Source organism: Mchenga conophoros, linkage group LG7 (assembly GCF_057382185.1).
Source record: "Mchenga conophoros isolate Kocher_MC1m ecotype Shallow Benthic linkage group LG7, M_conophoros_male_GT1.1, whole genome shotgun sequence".
Taxonomy (NCBI): domain Eukaryota; kingdom Metazoa; phylum Chordata; class Actinopteri; order Cichliformes; family Cichlidae; genus Mchenga; species Mchenga conophoros.
Window position 1 is genome coordinate 33,021,436 of NC_140532.1, and position 22,473 is coordinate 33,043,908.

Below are 22,473 nucleotides of genomic sequence, written 5' to 3' on the forward strand. Positions count from 1 at the left end.
ATCCAGTAAGCAACCCTGGAATGTAGATTTTTATTCTACTACCTACATTCTGCAGCAAAATTAAATTCAACTGGTAGATTCAAATGAAATAAGACAACCTTGAAAAAGATTCATTCAAGCTTGCATGTCTTTGGTGAACACGGAAATAAAGGAAATATTGAGTCATTAGTTGGCATCTGGATGGTCGCTCTTGGACATTTATACAGAAAACTACATGGAACAAAAACTTAAAGCCACTGTAACTGAAACTATAATGACCAAAATTACAATTATGGTTACAATCCCGTTAGTCATAGATTTATAATCAACAAAATCCATTAATGAAATAAATCTATCAGTAGTGATTAATATATTAAAGACCGCTGGCTCTCTGCAGAATGAATTCAACATGCTGGTTTTTTCCAGTTATTGTTAGTTGGCTATATTGTGCTTTACTGGAAGTGCACATTTGCAGATCTGGACACATGAGAAAGATTAATAAATTCTACACATATGTGAAGCCATAAAGCTGTCAAGTGTCATTAGATAGTAATTCTTTTATTTCAGTTCTAGTGCTGTAATTATCCAGAGCGCAGGCTTCATGTTTGTAACCACTTCCTTCTGTTTTTTATTTTATTCTAATGTAATCTTTCCTGTTTCGTAGCAGTTTTCATATTAAAGGTTCATTTTTTTCCATCCGTCTCTTCGCAGAGCTACCCGTCTCACTCGTCTGCAGATATCAACTCCAGCCTTCCTCCCATGTCCAGCTTCCACAGAGGGGGAGGTGGTGGGGGCGGGGCAAATCACTACAGCACCGCCTCTTGCACTGCCCCTACCAACGGAACAGACAGCATCATGGGTAAGATGCCTGTGTAAAGAAATTACAAGGTCACTGTTAGCGTTAAATAATACTTGAAGGCAATCACGTCTCCTGATCACTCAGTGAACATTTCAAAATCTTTAATTGTACGAGCTTTAATCCGTAAAGACATTATCCAATACTGCTGCTTGGTAATCAACACAGCAAACACCGTTAGCTGATGGGAATAAGCATCCTTTCCCATAGTGATTGTGATATTCCAAATCTCTTGATCTAATGAATGATTCTCCGTTCATTAGATGCATGCCTGTCTTCAACCTTGCTCGCAGTGTAGGAATTAAATGAATGCCATCCAATTTCATCCAAAGATATTCATGGTTGTCAGAGGACGAAACCTACTGACAGTGCCAATTAGTCCTCTGACTTTCCTCTAGTGCCACAATGAGGATCAATATTTTTGTTTGTTCCTGTTTAGCAGAATGTTTTAGCACATTGTAGATAAATTGTGTACACTAATGAAATTTGTGCATGCACTTTGTGTTTAGTGCTATCTAGGAGCTGTTAGGTTTTTTACACATACAGTATAACTAAGAGAGTGTTCACGTTAACAGCAACATCGTAAACCTAACAGGATGTAGTTCATATAAAAGTCCATAAATATTTGTTGCTTGTGGGTTTCAGAGCTGTAGACTTCAGATTTCAGATCTGACTTGGACTTGACTCTAAGACTTCCTGAGTTGACTAAAGACTTAAAAAAAAACCCAACATGACCTAAGAGACTTGAAGTGTGAAATCTGGACTGACCTAAAGAACGGGACTCTTAAATTGGGACTTTCTTAAAAACAAAAGTAAAAGCTCTGCTGTGTGTAGAAGTTAAATTGTTAATGTAACTGTTTTGGTTGCATTAAAATTATGAATCTTTTTCTACATTGTTGTTATTTTGGAGTGATGATTTGGCGGTAGAGCAGGGCGATATGGCCAAAAATATTTATCACGATATATATTTGAAAATTTGCGATAACGATATAACTGACGATATAATTGATGCGAGACAAAATACAACTCCACAACATTACTAGCGCAAAAAGACAACCTTCCATTTATTTTCACTTAAACAAGAAGCTGGTTTTTATGTACATTAAAGCTTTATAAAAATGTAACAGTGCAAATGCAAATTCCTTGCTGAAAGTTTAACCAAAAGGCATTTCCAGTAGAAATGGGCTGACATATCCTGAGCATAACCATGTATAATATCCACTGAAGTTAAAAAGAGGTGCTTTGCAACATTAAACTGCAGTGTGCAGTACGCATTTTTCGGACCGTAAGGTGCACGGGATTATAAGGCACATTAAGCGAAACAAAGCAGTGAGATAAATCAAACTTTATTAAACTCATTCTTCTTGCTTCCTCCACTTCTGTACCATTGATTCATTAATGTTGAATTCTCTGGCAGCTGCTCTATTCCCATGTAGTTGCAGTATATTAATGACTAACCTCGTATTATGGATGGATTATCTCAGTTGTTCTCCTGACTGAAGTTTGGTCCGTTTACAGCATCCTGCCATGCGATTGCATTTGTCTCTAACCATGAGGAACCTTCACGTTAACTTTTATAAGTGGAAAAGTGTTAGTGTTCGTCCTCCAGCTTCACTGTTTATGTTATGCTAACATAGCTGTGTCGCTAGCGATCACGTAGCACATCATTATATACCAGCTAGCCCAACTTCAGTAACCCTACAAACGTCACTGCTGTTTAGTTTCCTGTCTTCATTTATGTTGGAAGTGATAGCAGAGCTGTACGTTTGAATTTTTTCAGAAATCTCTCAGTCAGAACATGCAATATCATGCTTAGGTAACTAGCGAAACTAGCCAGCTAACTTCTGCTAGCTTCCTGCTAACTTCTAACTCCGTTAAATGTAATAACTTGTTTTCATGGATGCCTGGAAGTTAAACTTTATAGTTATACCTGGTAAAGCAGCAATGCTGATCGTTTTATTAAAGATGAAAGAATTTAGACAGTTTTTAACTCTAAGTGATGCTGCAGTGTTGTTTGACCTGAAGATACGGAGTTTAGGACCCAGATTCCTCCCAGATATAGGAGCATCTTAGTCCGACAAATACGACAATAACGACGGCCGCTTGCATGTTCTGCAAAAAAATGTGCTTTGTTGTGTATCTGACGGACAAACACCAAACCAGTTCCACATCACGGAAGTTGCACCATTTTTACAAACCAATTCTGGTTCATCTGTTTCACTCAACAATCGGCCATGTGCGTATGAAAACAAAGGCACTGCGCATGCGCGTTTTACTCCCATTCTATCGCGATATTTCATTTTCCTATCGTTGCCTAACATTATACCGGTATTACCGTGAACGGTATAATATGGCCCAGCCCTATTTGGCGGCACTAAATGCTTTCAAACATGTACTCTGTTTTTTGCAAATTCATCCTTTAAGCCCACAACATTTTTTTTGTTTATTTGTTTATATAGAATTTAAATACTTTTATTCATATTGCTAAATAATTTAAACAATTACAAAACTGTAATTATTATTGTATCACAAAAATTTGCAGCATCGGTTACGGCAAGCCCTTCATCCTTTAGCCAGGAGACACCCCCACACATCGGTACTGATTAATTTGGGGTAAAACATCACTAAATATTAATCAGTTTCTAAAGTGCTCCCAGGTCATTTTATGTGCATTAACAAACTGACTATTTCAGGTTTGGAATGCAGTTTTGTTTCTGTGTGTATGGATAAATAAATAAACTGCCATGTACAGTGGCGGTCAGCAGGAACCCAAAAATAAATCTGGGGGTCCCCCTCGTGCTTAGGGAGGAGTCACATGTACCCATTTCAGGTTTCAATCCTCTCATTTACTTCAGATGGTTTGATGTGATGTGTTGCTGAGCTGAATTGTGGATCCATTGCTTTTCTTTTCTTTGCTCAAGCTGCTTGTGCTAAAAAGTTAAGGCAAGTTCAAATATCAAAGCAGGCGCCAGCAAATCGAATCACATTTATTTAAATCCTCCAGTGCTGTAACTAGCCAATCAAATCATGTTATGATAATATCCTGAGAGAGGGAGGTAATTGTGCATTCGGCTATCAAAATACAGGAGGAGTTGGTCATTACAGGGAGTCATCAGCCTGTTGTATAAGAAAAAAGTCTAGCACAGGCAGCTTACTTGGCTTATGCTAATTGCTAATCTAAACTCAGTTAGGCTGCCTTGTGAGTGATTGTTTATTGCTGCTGTGATGTTTGCACCAGCAAAGATGCTCCCCACATGCCTATCATCAATCACTAAAGCAGCGTGAATCTTCTCCAAAGGTCCATCCACAACTACGCAATTTCATTTTAAACATATGACTGTCTCACTCACAAGTAAACCAAAAATAATAGAGCACCGCTGCAGCCTTGCATTGGATAAGTGGAGGAAGATGGATGGTCTTTGTTTCACTGTTTTTCTCCCTCTGTAGTTTTTTCTACTCTTTTAGGCCCCATGCTTCCTCTTTGCACAGGTGCACACATGCCTACTGTATGGGAAAAGTTCAGATAATGTGTAACAAGTGTGTTAGCAGAGACAGAAATTATTTCTGAATAGATTCTGCTTAGACAGAGATTTGAAAACACTTTTAAAATAAGTGTTTTAACGTGGATGCTACCTAAATGTGTTTCCAATGAACTTTGTCACATAACGAATACGATATACAAGATTCTCCATATAAGACCAAACAGTTTTGTGATATTTTAAAATTTTGTTTTTTATGCACTACATGGAAAAACACCTAGAGTTACTACTTAAGAAATGAGGTTAACAGTTCTTCCCTATTAGCAGGGTTTTGTTTATAGCCACATAATCAGTTACAACTCTCCGTGCTGTGATTAGACACAGATGATTTAAACTTTTTTGTTAGAGTCAGAAACAGAATATAGTCAAACTGAGAAGCACACTTGGACTTCATTTTGGCTTGACCTTGACATCACCGTAACACACCACTGCATGCACACACATACACACAGCATACCATATGGACCCCTTACTTTGAGTCCCGTAGAACAAATAGAACAGCAATAAGAAACAGATTGAAAGTTTGTTTTCATGGAAAGACATCTCCAACATTCCTCATCTCACACAGACACAGTTCGAGCAGATAAGTGTAAACACAAGATGAACCTAATAAAAAGCATGCTGCTGTTATTTAAATGTAAACATATAATAAACGTGAACTCACAAACTCTTAAACACGGATGCTGGGTGTTTATAGGTGATTTTCTGCCTCAGACTGCTTTTGTACAACTAAACATGCACATTGACTTTATGTAGAACATGAGCTGTGGACATGAAAGAGTCATGTCGGTTGTAATTAATATAAATAACAAGCAATGTTCCTAAGAGGAATGTCCTTAGTGACAGAATTTACCTCACCTGTATCTATCTGTAGGATCAGTGTATTATATTTCCATCAAATCAAACCTCACACCTGAACTCTGGCTTAAAAGCTGAGATTTTCAGTCATTACGATTTTCTTACTGTTTATTGACCTAAGGTGTGAGAGTTTGCTAGTTTATACAATGCATTAAAACTTGCTGCATTGCAAGTGTAATAAAGTTATAGCTATTCATTCTCTTCCATGTATCCAATTTTGCTGGTAAACATAACAAATGTAAAAGATAAAGGGAGCAGTTAAGTCAGAGAAAGAAAAGAAAAAACAGAATTTGTTGGTGTAGCTGTAAATACTCACCCTAAGCTGTTAGCTTTCTTCAGGCTATGCTAGCTATCCATTTAACAGTCCTTGCACTGCTGCTAGCATAGTATTGTAAACAGCGTAGCATAGTAGGCATATAAAATCATGCAACTGAATAGAGTAGATCAGCCCCATACAGCCGCCCTCTGTTGAGTCCATGTGGTACCTATCATATTGGCAGATACCTTAAGTATTATGCACTGTAAACAATTGGCATGAACAATTTAGCTGATTTACAGCAAAGAACTGGAGATACAAAAACAAAAGTAAAAAAAAGCTAAATTGTGATTTACTATTAGATTGGTTTATAAAATAAATTAGTATTTTTTTCTCTGTTTTTGAAGAGGTGACACACAAAAAACAAAAGTAAAAACTAAATAGTGATTTACTAATAATTTCGTTTATAAAATTAATTCGTTTTTTGTTCTCTTTCTTTGAAGAGGTGACGGACAAAAAAACCCCCAAAACCTAAAAAAAAAAAAAAAGTTTTATCCTCTCTATGCTCTCCTGCTTTGTGGCTATAAGCTCTCGTTTATGAAAAAGATTTCCTACTGCATATGTTTTGAATTATGCATCAAGTGAGGATGTGTGTGTGTGTGTGTGTGTGTGTGTGTGTGTTAAACAGTAATCCCTTGGATGGTTTGCTAGGCCAGTGGTGTGGCATGAGTGAGACATGAGGCTTTAACCCCAAAACATATGCTGCTTCCCCGTCTCTCGTTCTGTCTACCTGTCTCTCTCTCTTTTCTTTCTAGCAGCTTAAAGAAGTCCACTGCTGCCAATCTCTGTAATGGATTCATTTGCCGTGAAAGGATGTGTTTTTGCTGCGCGCAAGCCTGTTTGTGTGTCTTTGTGTGTGTGTCTAACTTGTGTGTGCGAGCGTAAAGTTTCCATCTGGGATCTGCTATCAGGAGAGATGTGCTGTGAGCATGTCAGTCTTATGCCTCAGTATATGTGTGTGCGTGTGTTTGTGTGGGCGCTCATCTGGTCTTGTGAGGTCACTTCCTTCCTCTCTGGCCTCAGTGCTCTTCAAGTGTGTGAAACAGATTTAGTTGCATTTAAAGTCCAGCATTTCCCCACAAACTCATGGCGTCACACTTTTAAAATGCGAATGCATGGTAGTATTGAATGTTTGCTACTATTAAAGTCCGCTTTTGATTCTCTTCATTTAAAAAAGGATTCATTCATTCCTTCATTTATTGCAGCAAATGCATTTCAGCAGTGGCTCAGCAGTTGCCTTGAACTGCCTGGACGGTGCTAACCTTTGATGTAAGAGCGCTAAGGAGGAAGTCAATGTATTAACGACCCAAAAACACGGAAAGGATTCCTTGAAAATAGATGGAATATTATTAATGAAAGTGTGGGACTTGCATTTCTTGGAGGTTTACAAAATGTGATTTTTGAGGTGTAATTTCCAGTTCTAATGAACATGTTTTTAAGGTTTACCTGTGGAACGGATGGGCTGAATAATTAAATATGTAGTTAACAACATCCTCATTTACAAGAATACATCCCTCTTTTCCCCTGTGTGTGTGTGTGTGTGTGTGTGTGTGTGTGTGTGTGTGTGTGTGTGTGTGTGTGTGTGTGTGTGTGTGTGTCACAGCTAACCGAGCACAGAGCGCAGCAGCCAGCAGCTCTCAGACAGGAGATGCCTTAGGGAAAGCACTCGCATCGGTAAGTACAGCACACACGCGCACACACACACACTTTCTTGCACACACATTTTATAATGCTTTTCCTCCCAGTTCTGTTCAAGTGTTTTCAAGCCATTCTAGATGTGTAATACTACTTTAACTCTATCCTGTATTCTTGCAACTGTCATTGTTGTACTGGATTTTTTTTAAAATTTTTACAGATCTATTCTCCTGATCACACGAACAACAGCTTCTCTTCCAATCCCTCCACCCCAGTCGGATCCCCACCCTCCCTCACAGGTAAATACACATGATGCTTAAGGTCCAATCACTGCACAGCAGCTACTATATAACCACAAATCTGCACAGACTGACACTCACAGAAGAAAAAAGCAGAGCTGACTAAAGACTTGGACTCGAGTAAGACCTGAATAAATGGACGTGAGACTTGACTCATACGTGTTTAAAATGACTGGACTTTTTCAAGACTTGAGACTTTTGACTTGAACTCGTCCCACGTGACTTTTGACTTGCCTCTTTGGTAACTTGATTTGAGCTTGGCTAACTCAACCCTCTAGACCCTTTCAGTTTGCCTGAAAGAAGCATGTGATCTTGTAAGAAAGATTTCTTATTAAATTGCAGTAAAATCCTCTAATCGCACACATTCTCATCTGTGAAGCCTTAATTTGTTTTTTTTAATGTCATAAACTAGAACAACAAAACAGCTTTGTTGAATTTTGCTACTCTTGGCACTTCAATTTGATTAACCGCTGCAGGAGTCATGGTCGTGCTGCTCCACCGCTAACCGAATTTAACAGTAATATTGGTCACACAAACTCTGGAAACCAAATCACAGTTCCTAAACACAAATAAACATCATAACACTAACAAATATACAACTTAAACTCTCACATATCTTTAAGTCTTTCTGTTTTCCAAATAAAAAAATATGGTATTATAGTGTAAAAAATACACTCCAATGCATTAACAGGATTCAGGTGTATTTTTCAAAACTTACTTTTTGTTCTTTTGCATGATTGAGGACTCATGTAAGACTTTTTTTCATTTATTCTGTCATCACATTTTACACAGAGCGTAAAAAATACACATAAAGTTCAGTCTTTGTACCAAGTAGTAACTAAATTTGATCAGGCAGCATCAATGTTTGCAGTATCCCTGGCTTTCATTCTCTTCATTAAAGCTCCTCTAATAGCCAAAAACGAAAGAAAACGACAGCAAACTCAAGCTTCAAAACATATTTGTAGGCCATTGTTTTGAAAACAAGAAGTGAATTACACATTTTTATACTTATGTAAGCATTATTCAATAATCTAAAACTAACAATAGAAACACTTTCTTTTTAGCTTTTTCTGCAGTGAAATTTCAAAGAAAAAACATATTTTCTCTGTACACAGTTTGAAAGCAACTTTGATTTTTCTATCATTATTAACATTATTTGCATTCTTTTAAAATAAACCAGCTCATTAAATTTGATATAGTGAGACTTTGGAAATAGTGGTATAAATAGTGACACTTTTTTGTGATAAAACTATTGAATTTATTGGTTTTTTTTAAAGTGGAACCCCACACTTCCACATAGTGACAAATGTAAGGAAGTTTTCACAACACCTACAAATACTGCTCGTTAAACTCTTTAAATAATACTAATTTTAAAGATTTCAAACTATTTTTTCATTTGCATTTCCATTTTTTTCCCAGTATAAGATGAATATGTATCAACTACAGACATAACACATTTTAATAAATTATCAACATTACATGTATTAATATGATTTTGTGACTCTGTGAGTTTAACCGTTATTTAATGAACCCCTTGACTTTACCTAGTGTAAAAAAATACAGATTCTCTAAAAAGGTTTGCACTGGCTGAAGGTTACCTCTGACTTGAAGTTTGAAAGCACTTCAGAATTAAGTTAACAGCACTGGGTTGTTTCGACTGGTCTGAAACCTTAAATCTTTAATACAGCTCTGGGGATGAGGAGAGTATTAAGTTATCCAAAATATATTTAAAACACTAACTGAAACTATATATTTAATTGAATAAACTAGGGATTTCTTTCCTTATCAAAAGTGCAATTTCTTGTCATAAGACAAAGCCAAAATAAGGCATTAATAATTGCTGTCTCCTCTTTGCACCCCTCCTCGCTCTCCTATTTCCACCAATTACTCCTTCTCTCTGTGGATGCTGTAAACTCTAGCTGCTCCTTAAAGTGAAAAATGACTTTTCCTAATAATAGTTGTGTCGAATTTGTCTCTAATTGTCGCTGCTACACACACCGTTTGATAGTTCGCCGCCGCGCCTTGTGACTGATAGCTTTAATTACGAGCACCACTTCGACAAATCGTTCACAAACCTACCGGCTCTGCAAACACAGTCCCCCTCCCCTCTTCCTCCTCCTCCTCCTCCTCCTCCTCCTTCTCTTCGTCATTGTAGCTGTCTAGGATATTGCCTGCTAAACCATAATTGGTGTTTATCATTGTGTCAGAGTTACTCCACTTTTTACAAATTAGAAATGAAGCCTATTAGAGCAAACTACATGCAAATTGATATCCAAGGCTAATTTTGCAAGGGTGTTTTACAGCATTGGACTCGGAATAATTTACCCTGCCGTTTAATACATATATTTGTATTTGCACATGAATGTACCCAGGTGATTATTCATTAATTAGCATATGGAAATGAGCATGTAATATGAATAAAGGAGAGGGGAGAGAAACGACTGCGAGACAAAGTGGGAAGACAATGAAAAAGAGAAACGTGCTAATGAGATGAGATCAGAGTTACAAGGAAGAGATCGGCGGTGAGGGCAGAGAGGGGAATGGAAGGGGTTCAAGGAGAGAGAAGGGGGAATAAAAGAAGAGAGCCGAAACAAACACAGGAGGAGGAGGAGAGGTATAAAAAGGGAGGAGGAAAGAAGGGATCTTTAACCGCCTGGGCAGGTTCCAACATGGGCAGGTTCAACCATTATAGATCAGCATAGATGGTAAAATTATGAATTTGAATGAACATTAAAATAATTACTTTTAGCAGTTGTTACGTTGTGTTCATTGCTAGCCATCATTTTGTAATCCAGTTTCTTGTTGAAGCAAACAGGGTCTTAGGAGCAGAATTTTCTTAAATCGAGAAATCTACTGTAGCTTAATGTCTATTTTTAGATTGACTTTTATTTAAATGTATTTGGCCACAGTATAAAGTACTTTCCAGAAGTCAAATGGTATGCATACATCTCTTCCCTAACCTTTCTGAGTAAAATTCTGTACTCTCAGAAATAGCTTTATATTTCTGCCACCAAAGCACTTCCTAGGTCTGATTATTGGACCAAGGTATTTATATTCCCCTTTCTGAGAGACAAGAAGATACTAGACTCTTTCTTTCAAATTAATTTGGACAAGTTTTATTCTGCTTGTGTCTTTGGGAGCCGAAGTTAGCAATGTAAGAACTTTTAAGCATTAACCTTCCTGAGGTTTTTCTTATGCCAATATGACCATAGGTGCAGATGTGAGATAGCTAAAGCATTGGGTGGTCAGTAAGACAAGAAATGGGACATTCAAGTGTCACCTTATTTCAAAGTGTGTAGTGATATTAATAAAAATATGAATTTGCTGGGCATACCTGTATTCAGTGTTGCTATCAGGTTTTATACCACTGTTTTACAGTACAAAACACAAATAAGTAGCCCCAGCGTGGGTGCAACAGCAGCACCTTCCAAAAAGCCTCTTAAGGTACAATAACAAGCTGTTTTTAGCTTCTCCATGTTTGTTCTGGCGGAGTATTACCGTTCCCAATACAACCCTGAAAGGGGATTTGTGACTTTGTCTGGAATTGAACCAGCAACCTTTTGGTTGCTTGCTAACTGTATTGACCACTAAATTGTTTCAAGAATAATTATAGCCCATATGACAAGATTATTCATTGCTTGGTTAGACTTGGGTACCACCAAAACCTGGTCAGATTTAGGAAAACATCCAAATCTGACCAAAAAAAGCTTTTATAAGCTTTAACAGACTTCCCAAATTTAGAAACTTCTGCTCTCAAGACCCTGTTTCCTTTACAGGAAGCTGGATTACATACATATTGTTAAAATTTGCGATATAACGGTTGTATTGATGCATAGCAGCTACAGCATGTAAAAATGCTCTCATGGACGTGTTCAGTGTCAGGCTAAAAAGGGTTAAAGCACCTAACCAAGCTGACCTCTGAAAGTTGTGACTAAATGCAACTAAATGATGGTGAAGGTGGTTCTCATGGTCATTTTACACATTTCTGTGAGACCAGTTTCTTCTAGCACATTCCAAACTGGCTAACATGCTCACCGGCCACAGCCCATTCTTGTCTCTTCTGTCATCTGTTGAAAGAACTACACATACTGGCCTGTCGTCTCTCAGAAACTCATATTAATGTAAATTTGCACAAGTCGCTGTGTCTCTTCTGCCTACCAGCTAATGAGACCTTTCGATTCAGATGTGGCCCTTCAGAGTGAAAACCAGCACAAAAGCAGAGACGAGCAGGAACACAAAGCTTGTTTATTCTGCAGAGGGCCCATGCTAATCAACCATTTGTACCTTTTCAAAGACAAAAGCCTGATATTAGCATTTTTGCTATGAGATATGAGTTGGTTTGTTTTTGTCTCCTCTTCCTCATCTCTGTGCCTATTATGTCTGATCACCACGAGTGGATACGATTAAAGGGTCTCCTCGTGTGTAAAGACGTTTTGTCTGGCATTTTGTGCTGCACGTCGAGTGGCTTCTGTCTTTGACATATAAAAGCAGAGGTTTTGGCTCTATTCCACACGGACATCCAGCCATTTTCTGCAGGGTCACGGAGGGTCGGTGTGTATCCAGTGTGCACTGGGCCTATCAAAGAACACATACAAATGAAGACATGTCAGCTTGCACTGTAAAAAAGCAGAAAAAAAGTTGAATTCCCATCCCGATCACCTACTCATATCCGCCTCTGGTCTGAATTCTCTCAAGTTGCCCTTGCTTTTAATCTGCCTCAGACCTCTCCATCTCAACATGATGTGTCCTTGTCTCCTCTCTCCTAGCTGCCAGTTCAGCCGTCTGGTCGAGGAATGGCGGGCAGGGAGCATCATCGCCAAACTACGAGGCTCCACTGCACTCTCTGGTGAGCACATACATACACTAAAACACCTGTGATCATCGGTCAGTTCACCCCAAACCGTATTTTTCCACTTTCTCTAATTACCCATCACAGGTGGTAGAAAGCAGTTTTGTTTCTCAAGGTTTTGAGATGTCCTGCACAAAAAAAACCAGTTTAAAGGAACATTTAGCAGGTTTCTTATCTCTTTTTGTCCTTTCACTCTGCAGCAAAGTCGCATCGAGGACCGCCTGGAGCGTTTGGACGATGCCATTCACGTACTGCGGAGCCACGCGGTGGGACCGTCAACGGGTATGGCCAGCGGTCACGGAGACATGCACGGCCTCATCGGGGCCGCACACACGCACAACGGCGCCATGGGTGCTCTGGGCAGCGGATATGGAACGGGGCTGCTATCGGCTAACAGACACTCCCTCATGGTAGGACCTGAGTTACTCTGTCTATGCTGTGGTGATGTCATGGTTAGTAGAACCAGGCACATTGTGAAGTCAAGTCTTGTAGGAGTTAAAAAGAAAGCATTGCTTAAATGTTTTGGAGCTTCACCAAAGACTTTAGCCTACAAGTAAAAGAGAATATCTTACAAACGGACAGAAATTCTGTTACTTCAACACAGATAATCAGAGGCATGTGATTCTTTAAAAAACAGGCTTACAAGATATTTAATGAAACTTGATTCATGCTCCCAGGACTCTAAAAATAAAACTTAAAAACAGCCTTTCCTTTTGTGCTGTTAATTAGACCAGATTTGTATATTTAAAAGTCACTTAGAAAATGTGAAACTTCACACAACTGAAAAAATGTGAGGAAGAGATGAGAGCAAACGTGAATGGAGAGGAGGTTTAAACTGAAAACATGAAGTGAGACAGCAGTAATGTTTTCCATATTTAAGACTTTGGGGCCCTTTTTTCAACTTGAAACAATAAACATAAAGAACAAAACAGCTGTGTGACATAAGGAGATGTAGGAGGGCGAGAGAAAGCCCATTATAAAATACAGTACACAGTATAAACAATTCCAGATGCTTGAACATCTTCAGCCAAACCTGCGTTGTTTACGTCTTAAAGCTCGGGCAGTATCTGAAATGAGCTATTTTCTGTCTGTTAGTTCAAAGTTCTTGTCACTTGTAGTCACATTAAAGGTGCTTTTTGTAATCACCCTCTGCAGAATTTAACAAAAACCTTCACCACCAGGGCGCAATGTTTTAACACGATTTTGTGCGTGGACTGCCTGTTAGCTTTTACTACCACCATATCTTCAACAGGCTTTGTCGGCTTCATCTATATTTGTATTTACAATAAATATGCGCTCTCAGTGACATACATGTGTAAATAAGGGCTTCAGTCACTCACTGCGCCATCCTGCGGTACAAATTGGTATTACAAAAAATTATAGCATGGCCCTTTTTCAACTTATGTTGAGTCCACTTCGACACCATATGGAATATCTTAAATTACAAGAATACCTTTAAAGTCAAATTATGTGCATTTCCAGCTCCACATTGTTATATTTAGACTTTGCGTAATTCAAAAAAACCCAAAAAACCTTACTTACCTTGTGATGGCCGTTTATGTTGTTTTAAGTGTTTATGACACAAACTGTTTTAGCTCCTGTCCCTGTAAGGCCCCCTTCTTATAAGCTCCCTTTATTCCTATTGGCTGCCCCTCGGCTGGCTTCCGCAAACAGATTTCCGTGTTTTTGAGGACCACCTCGTCCTCTTCTCCTTAAGGAGATTCCACAAAACAAATTCTAAACATAATAGAAAACATAATTTCTCTTTTTTGAAACCGCCACAGTTGTATTTATGTATTATGTGAGAAACAAGATATTTGAAGACATCATGTTTTAGTTTTCAAAGTTTGCAAATACTCCTCATTTGCAGGCCTGTTTTTTTGGCAGCGTTTTTGATCCAACAATGTTTTGTTGTGGCTGTAATGAGCACAGCAGGCTGTAGGGGATGCCAGCAGCACTTTGCTGTGTTCCCACTACAGTAGTTCAGGAGCTTTGTCCCTCTGTCTCTGTTCTTTGTTAAAGTATTTACTTTGAAGTGTTGTTTTCTAAATGGAGAGCACCTGTGGTTGAAGGGCGTGTTGTGTGCGTTGGTGTGTGTGCTGGCTGGCTCCCCTAGAGATCATCTTCTTCTCACGCATGTCTGTCCAGCTGTCTCTGTATACTGCAGCTCAGAGTTTCATAGGTGTCGTCCAGTTTTGTCGGTCTTCCTGCGTACAGTCGTATTTTTATTTGTCCTTCCTGCTTCTTTAGTCTCACCATGCGTTTTATTAGGAACACGTGGGCAGCCTATTTTAACCCAACACAACAACCTCTGTTTTTATGAAGCTTAAACAGAAAGTTTTGATTCTACTTGGTGACATTACAGCAGTTGTTGGTGTACAAAGTGTTTCAAACATTTCATCCATCACATGAGGAGGGCTAGCCCCAGTGAAGCGCTGTTGAACTAGATTACACACGCAAATGCTTCTAATAAACCTCTAAGTGTTTAATAATGAGTCAAATTAGGATGTGTCATTTTTAAGCTGTGCAGAGAAGTCTTAGCTGCTGATCTACTGGGGACATTTCCCTCTTTTAGCTTGTGCTTTGAAGGCATGTTGGTTGGGACCAAAGCTGGGCACAAGAAAGTCACTATTTCACTGCTATTAGCATCGTGAAGAGAAAAGGGCGAGGCATCCTTCGTGTGTCCATCCATCCACAAATCATTAGAAACGCTACTCCTTCCTACAGTATTAGTCAGATTTTAATGAAACGTGCATACAATGATTGCCTAAAGGGACCTCACACAAACTTTGCTCAACGTAATGGTCACATTTGTCATTAGTCAGTAAATTTTTAATACCCATTATTTTGTGTGATGCTGACAATGGCAAAAATAATGTGTCACTTTCTACCTGTACAGTAATAAATTACTGTACCCTGTGAATTGTGGGTTATTAGCTTGATGTTCAGGTTTAGAAACTAGTTTTGGGGATAGTATTTGTGGAGAAACTGACAGGTAGGTTTTAGTGTTATGCAGCTACTTTCATCAAATAGTTTTTACCAAAATAAAACCAAATAGGTCAGTTTGGTATTCTGATTTCAAAAGACATTTAAATTGTACGCTAAAGGAAGTCAATAAGAGGATGATATAATAATGGTAAATCCTGCAAATTAATAGGAAGCTTAATGATGTCTCTGTTCATATATTTAAGAAAAAAAAACTACTCACAGACTTTGGCTGATATTCAGATTTTAAGTTCTAAAAACATTTTAAAAGTTTCTGTTAGACTTGAGAGACATGAAAAAATGCGTTTGACGTGACGTAATTTTAAGTTTGCTGTTAAATTTGCTGGCTTAAAATGAAGGGAAATACTTGCAAACTACTTTTCCGCTTCATCTGGAGATCATTCTAAGCACTTCTTTGCTCTTTGGACGTCCCCAGATACAAACTTGGCATTATGCTTCATGAAGTGATTTGGAATTTCAGCCCCGGAAAACATTTTGCGTTCACTTCTTGTTAAGGTTAATATTTTTCTAAACTACTTTTGGGATTAATAGCAAAACTAATCCAAATACATTTTGGATTTGTTTTTATATGTAAGCAGCCGGTGGAAAAAGAGAATGAAAATGAAGTGACGGATGAGTGCTGAAAAACAGTGTTTACTTTCGGGCTCTTTAAAGCACACACGCACACAGAAGCTCATAAATGACTCCCTGTGTTGTCATTAGGACCCATGTGTGTGTGTTTATTCAGGCTTTGGATTATTGGCTGATAGAAAAATAGACTCATTAATGTAAGACTGAAAACACAGCAGCTCTGTAACTGCACACATCACACCCCCTCTGACTGGGTCACATCACTTCACGGGGTCTCCCAAACTGTTTCTTTTCATTTTAAACCAGTCCTTATTGGACATTTCTGCAGAAGCGAAGGAAAATAAATTGAGACCTTTTTATAAGATGTTAATTGGCTTAAAGTTCTCTTGCGGCTACCTGTGTGATGAATGCGATCTTCAATATTGATATAAGTGTGAAAATTTTTGAAAAATATTGTGTTGAAAGTCTTCACTTGTGTGAACAGATGTAAACTTTCAGCTCATTTTTTATTCCCATGGTGTCAATTTCTTGCATTTTGTCAAAGCTGCTGGTGTCTTACAGAGATGCACAGTGTGTTTTGGCATCTGTACTATAACAGGTCTCTCACTCCAAAACTGTCACATATGGACGCTTGTAACCTGTTGGCATCACATTTCAATGTACTAGATAATTTTTTAATGGTGCTAATGTTTCCAGAGGCAAATATAAATCCAAGCCTCAAGTTTACCAAGTTGTTTTTAGTGACCAAAGCTAACAGGTGAGTGAAAGCAGAAGTAAAAAGTGAGCGAAATGTAGCACAAAAAATGAAGTCAACAAATACTGCAGTTCCTCCAGCTGTCACTTTAGGCTGCCTTCAAAAGTGAGCCAATCTCCACAGACTCAAGCATTAAAATGCCCAAATTTACAGTGTGGTACAAAAATCAGTCTTACCCTCTTAGGGTAGTTTCTCAGTTCTAGTCTTTTACTTTAGCACTAATTAACTGTGTCTCTTCTTTGCAGCCATATTGTTTATGAATGCAGCTTGCTAATCAAACTTGCTAGTGTTGCTAGCTTTTAACTTAGTACTCCAACTTTCATCCATCTAAGATAGCTTCTGACTTCACAGCACAATGTTGAAGCTTCAAACTCTTTTTTTTTTTTTTTTCTTTTTTTTCTTTCAGAATTGTTGTCTGAAGACCAACAAGGATACCCAATGGATTTAGTTTGCCAAATGGATCATCGTGGCATTGCCGTATTGGTCCATTTGGTCGATCTTTGTTTTTATTATTTATTATATTTTATTTTCAGATGTTACAGATGGGACAGACATGAGTGAGGGATAGGAAAGGGAGAAAGAAAGAGGAAAGAAAGGAAAAACAGAAGGGGAGAGGGACAGTGAGAAAGGGGGGGAGAAAAAAAATAAAAATCTCCTGGATCACCTGTTGAGAGAAGAATAGAAAACAAGCAAAAAAAAGACAAAAAAAAAAACAAAGCAACATACTAAACACAACACCATCGCATTAATCTAGCTAAGTGTAAACAGCAGTAAATACTAAATATTCAATGTTGTTGTGCAGCACGCAGGACAGATGTGCTTCGAAGTAGCAGCCAAGAAAGGTGTAATTTGGGTCTACGAGCAGTGAACACCCGTGTGCATACCTGTGTGGATCAGCGCGCTTGTATTCCAAAGGTTTCTCCATGTAACGATCTGCTAGGGAGTGTGGGGGGGCCACAGCCCCGTCCTCCAGGGTGTGAAGAAAAAAAAAAAAAAAAAAAGCTTCAAACTCCAGTTCCCCGGCTGATAAACCCTTTAAACTCCACATGTGGACTTGTTTGCTTCTGAAAACTGTCTCTTAAAATAAGACATCGCTGCGTCAGATGCAAAGGACACCTTTTGCACGTCTCTGAAGCCACAGCAGCAAAATGCTGATTTAATCAATTCTGGATTTATTTTTAGCAAATAGAAGCATGACTGACAAAGACTGTGACCTAGGAGGCGAGTATTGTGGTCTGTGTAATAAAACCTGGCTCTCCTGTAAACATCTTAGCTTGCCATTGAATATAGTTAAGGGATATTGTCATAGGTTTGGACAAATAAACTCCATGTACTCATAATTTAATTTAATGAACGTTTTGGAAAATTAGCCACAAAGGCATTGTGGAAATTTATTGGTGTGTGTACAGCATAAACAGGAAGTTTGAAAGGAAGTGACTCCATAGAAATGCAGGGAAAAAAAGAAACAAGTGAGAGAGGAAGGGGTGATGTCATCTCCAAAATGACTCCATTGTCTTTGCACTGAGACTGACTACTTTTTCTATATGCATGCATGCACTATCGCTCCTTTCCTACCTTTCTTCCTTCCCCTTCCCACCCTTTTCCTCAATTTTTTTCTTCCCTTTCCTGTCTTTCTTTTCCTAGTCCCCCTCCTCTTCTGTTTTCACTCTTTGTTTCTCATTTGTTTTTGTTTTTTTCCATTTACTCCCCTACACATGTGACTACTCTGTTTTGTGTCTGTTTTTAATCATTTCTTTCCCAAACACACACACACACACCTTTGTCTCATTTTACTTTGTATTATTACATATTTTTTCTGTCCTTTTTGTTTTGATGTTGCTGTCTAGATGTACTTACTTCTCTTTCTCTCTTGCTGCACACACACACACACACACACACACACACATACACATACACATACTCACAGCTGTATGTAGTTTGGCAGTGTTAGGCAGAGACGCCTGCAAGCTGAGGTCATAACTCTGGGAAAACAGGTGGTAGACTGATGTGAGAGGGGGAGACATATACAGTACATAAGCATCAGTGCATCATGCACACAAATTAAAATATGTAAAGACAGAAGTTAGCTCATGGGTTCCAACATTTTCCCTTCTGTCATTTAGGCATGCTGTTATTCAAGTGACTTAAATGATCTTGGACCATCACTGGGCTGATATCAAAGTAGCTTGATCCCATCATTGCATGCTGCCAACAAAGCAGATGAGCAGCAAAGTGATGTGACATTTAACTAAATGTGATCTGATTTAAAACAAATTGGAGAGGAAGAAAAGACTGTGCTCCCCAGACTCTCACTGAAGGTTTTAGAGTTTGTTTTCTGTCTCTGCAGTCTGCCTGCCAGTGATGTGTTTAAGTCACGCTCATTATTTTACTGCATCCTGGCTCAGTTTGGAGGGTGTCTCTAAAAAGAGGGGAAAGGTTAAGAGAGAAAAGCCTCTCTTCCTCCCTCCATTAAGCAGGGTTACAGTAAAGTGAAATGGATCATAATCTGCATCAGTGCTGTGAAACACATTTATGTCTTTTAATAATCTGCAACACTAAATTCATTCATATAAGCTGATAGAAATCTACTGCCCCCATTTACCTCCTTACAATAGTAGTTACAATCTCCATGTTAAGGCACACCGTGGTTTTTTTCAGACAATGGTATGCTTCCAACAAATCCCTGTGGCCTAAAATTTTTCATGGAAAACCTTCCCAGAAGAGTCGAGGCTGGAGCAGATTAATGTGCCTGGTTTTTAATGGCATTTTCAGTTATAATATAGAGTAGAATTGTAATGTGCAAGTGGCCCCATACTGCTGGCCATGATGCCTCAAAATAGGTGTAAAAATGGAAGTGATGTGCTGACTGCACAGCAAAAAACTGAAATGAAAAGAAAAAATGTTTAAATGCTTTAAATATGGTTACCATTTATTTCAAAAGAACATAGGTAGTTTCCTTCCTGCTTATATGGTCGTAAAGTTGGGTTAAAACACTTTGCCTTTGCGCTCTGTTCAACAGCTCTGCAGTGTATTATGAATATTTATGAGAGAATGAGGTTATGATCATTGGGTATTTGTGTTCAGCCTCTTGTTCATGAAGATAATTAGATAAATAAACTGTAACAACCTGGATAATTACGTGATACAACATAGTTTTGAAGCAGAAGCAATGGAACATGCATAAATCTCATCCATGTTTATATGAAAATCCAAATGGGACAACAATTTCATTTTGTATTGTTTAATAAATACTCATATTACAAATAAGTAATAGGAACATAGCAAGTATGCTTAATATTGAAAAATAGTACAAGTATAAAATAAATGAACTTCATCAGCTTTAATATTCAAATCTATATTTATATACATAAATTAAGGAAAAAGAAAAAAATATTTTAAAAAAAGATATTTTAAACAGTATGGACATCTTTGCAAAAAGTAGCTGCTGTCCTAGATTCAGATCTGAAAATCTTACATACATGTAGCTAAATACACTGAATCTATTAAAGAAGCAGTGCATGTCAACAGTGCATATAACGTAAAGAAAGTTACATTTAAAAAGTTAAAGGGTGAAAGCTGCAAAGCTGCACTTTTAGATTTAAACACAGTAACTGTTAAATGTTTACACAAATTTTTCTTTGTAATTTATCTGTTGGTATCTTAAAGGTAAAGTACTTAAGACTACAAGTAAAAAGTTGGGTTATTTTTTAAACAGAAATAACAGATCATCCTGATGGAATTTGCTCCAAAAGAGGAAAAAATAACAAGAACAACATTTTTCCACATGACATAATTCCATTTCTGTCCACCTATTTTCCTCTGTTTCATGTCTTATACTTAAACGGCATTTTAAGTGACAAGGAGTCTGTCGTCCTTCACTCCATTAATTAAATGGAAATTGGGGGAAAAATGCATACATGTCACACCACTGGAAAATGTCACTGTAGTTTCCCCTGTGGAAGTCCAATGTCAATAGCAGTCGTGTGTGTGTGTGTGTGTGTGTGTGTGTGTGTGTGTGTGTGTGTGTGTGTGTGTGTGTGTGTGCGCGCTGATGTTGCAGGTGCTTTCTGTCAAACGTTCAGTGTGCACAGAGGAAAGGCTGTGTTCAATGTTCCAGTATGTGTAGCAGTGTGTGCGCTTGTTCAAGTTTATTTACAGTTTCATTAGCAAATGTGTATCACAGCTACAGAAGAGTGTTGCATTGTAACCGAGTGGTTTACTTTTGGGTCTCACAGTGATTTAGCATGTCTTTAAAAACACGTCACAGAGGTGTGAGGGTTTTTCTTTTTTCTTATATTTACTGGAAGATGTTTCCTCGTTTTCTGTTTTTGTTTTTTTTCCACTTTTATCATAAAGAAGCAACAAATGAAGAGATTTCCTTTGAATGTTTTTTTAACTTTAGGTTAACCAAGTAGTTCAGTCACTAAAATCTAACAAAACACGACTGTAACAAAAATAAGATAAGAGGATGCAGTTACCAACATGCTAAGGTTGGGACACCACACTGGACACCCTGCTTTATGTTATCTCCTCTCCTGCTCTGTGCTCTGAATTTTATCTTGCAGAGTTGGTTTTCTTTTTGCTTTTCAACAATAATTGAAAACGACAAATGGAAATTGCAGGAATCCAACTAATGCAGGGTGAAATATTACAATTTACAGAGATGCAAAGTTTATTTTCCTTCTCTCGGATTTGTGACCGCAGCAGCAGGGGCAGACTTCTCCCTCCTGTTTACGACTGCATGAGAAATGTGTGTCATCCCGTGACCCAGAAATTCTCTTCTTTCTCTTCTCCTTCATCTTCCTGCGCAATCATTGGATTCGCACACTCGTTTTAAAAGAGTGCACTGATCCCACTGATCAGTAGCATTGCAGATGACAGGTACTCAGCACCTTTGCCTTTATGTTTGTCTCTGACTCTGCTTGGTTCATTGCAAGAACATTTATACAGTACATAAAATAATGGAATTAATGTTGTTGGAACAGGGATAAAATCAGATAAGATTATTTTAGGATGACATTAAAACAAATTTTTCCAATATCCTTATATTGTTACTAATGTAGAATGTTTACACTGTAATTCTTTGCCTAAAGGTTTGCCGAACAAACCCTTTTAGCCCTTATTAGGTGCGATGGAAATGTGTTGCATATCAATGATTGTCAAATAGTTAAACGGAAACAAACGTACACATGCCTGTCAGACTGAGACATTATCCATCAGCTCATTGTTTGATTTTTTTTTTTTATAAATCTGGGAACTTTTTAAACTTGAACCTCTTAACATTCACCAGCCTGGGTATGACAAAGTCTGCTACTGTATTTCCTTCAGCAGTACCATCTGAATGCCTAACCACAAAGCCTCACGCAGTGTAAACCAGCAGTAGTTCCTTAGTATCTACCAAAAGCTCTTAGGTAGGTATTCGGGAGTCTGGGTTTCTGTTAAAATATATGAAACAGGATGTTGACTGATCTATCCACCCCGGCCTCCTCCTGCACAAGCGTTGTGGCTTTAGCAGCTGCAGTGGTTGCTTAGCTTGTACACAGCGAGAGAAGCAGAGACTTATGGAGGCACTGTTTACTTTTTTAGTTCATATAAAAGTTTAGGGATCACTGGGATAAAGGATGAGAGACTGGCCGTTGAGCCACTTGTGCCCTCTGGTCACTAGGGAAAAATATGTATTCCCCAGTTGGTTACCGAATGGTTCCTGCTGTTGCTGGGAAAAATCTGCTTCAAAGAGTGAGATCCACCAGAAACTTTTTTGTGATTGCTTTGGTTGCTAACACATTGCCACAGTCACCTGTAGTTGTCTAGA

At 38.2% G+C, this 22,473-nt stretch overlaps 1 protein-coding gene across 7 annotated transcripts in view; it reads left to right on the forward strand.

Annotated features, from left to right (window-relative positions):
* The window catches only part of tcf4 (transcription factor 4), a 254,336-nt gene that overhangs the window by 209,600 nt on the left and 22,263 nt on the right, over positions 1–22,473 (forward strand). For all 7 annotated transcript variants that reach the window (XM_085278941.1, XM_085278942.1, XM_085278939.1 and 4 more), the window contains 5 exons: positions 691–838; positions 7,152–7,222; positions 7,404–7,482; positions 12,249–12,328; positions 12,532–12,741. In XM_085278941.1, the coding sequence (XP_085135067.1) occupies positions 691–838; positions 7,152–7,222; positions 7,404–7,482; positions 12,249–12,328; positions 12,532–12,741 (588 nt within the window). The remainder of the gene's footprint in view (positions 1–690; positions 839–7,151; positions 7,223–7,403; positions 7,483–12,248; positions 12,329–12,531; positions 12,742–22,473) is intronic.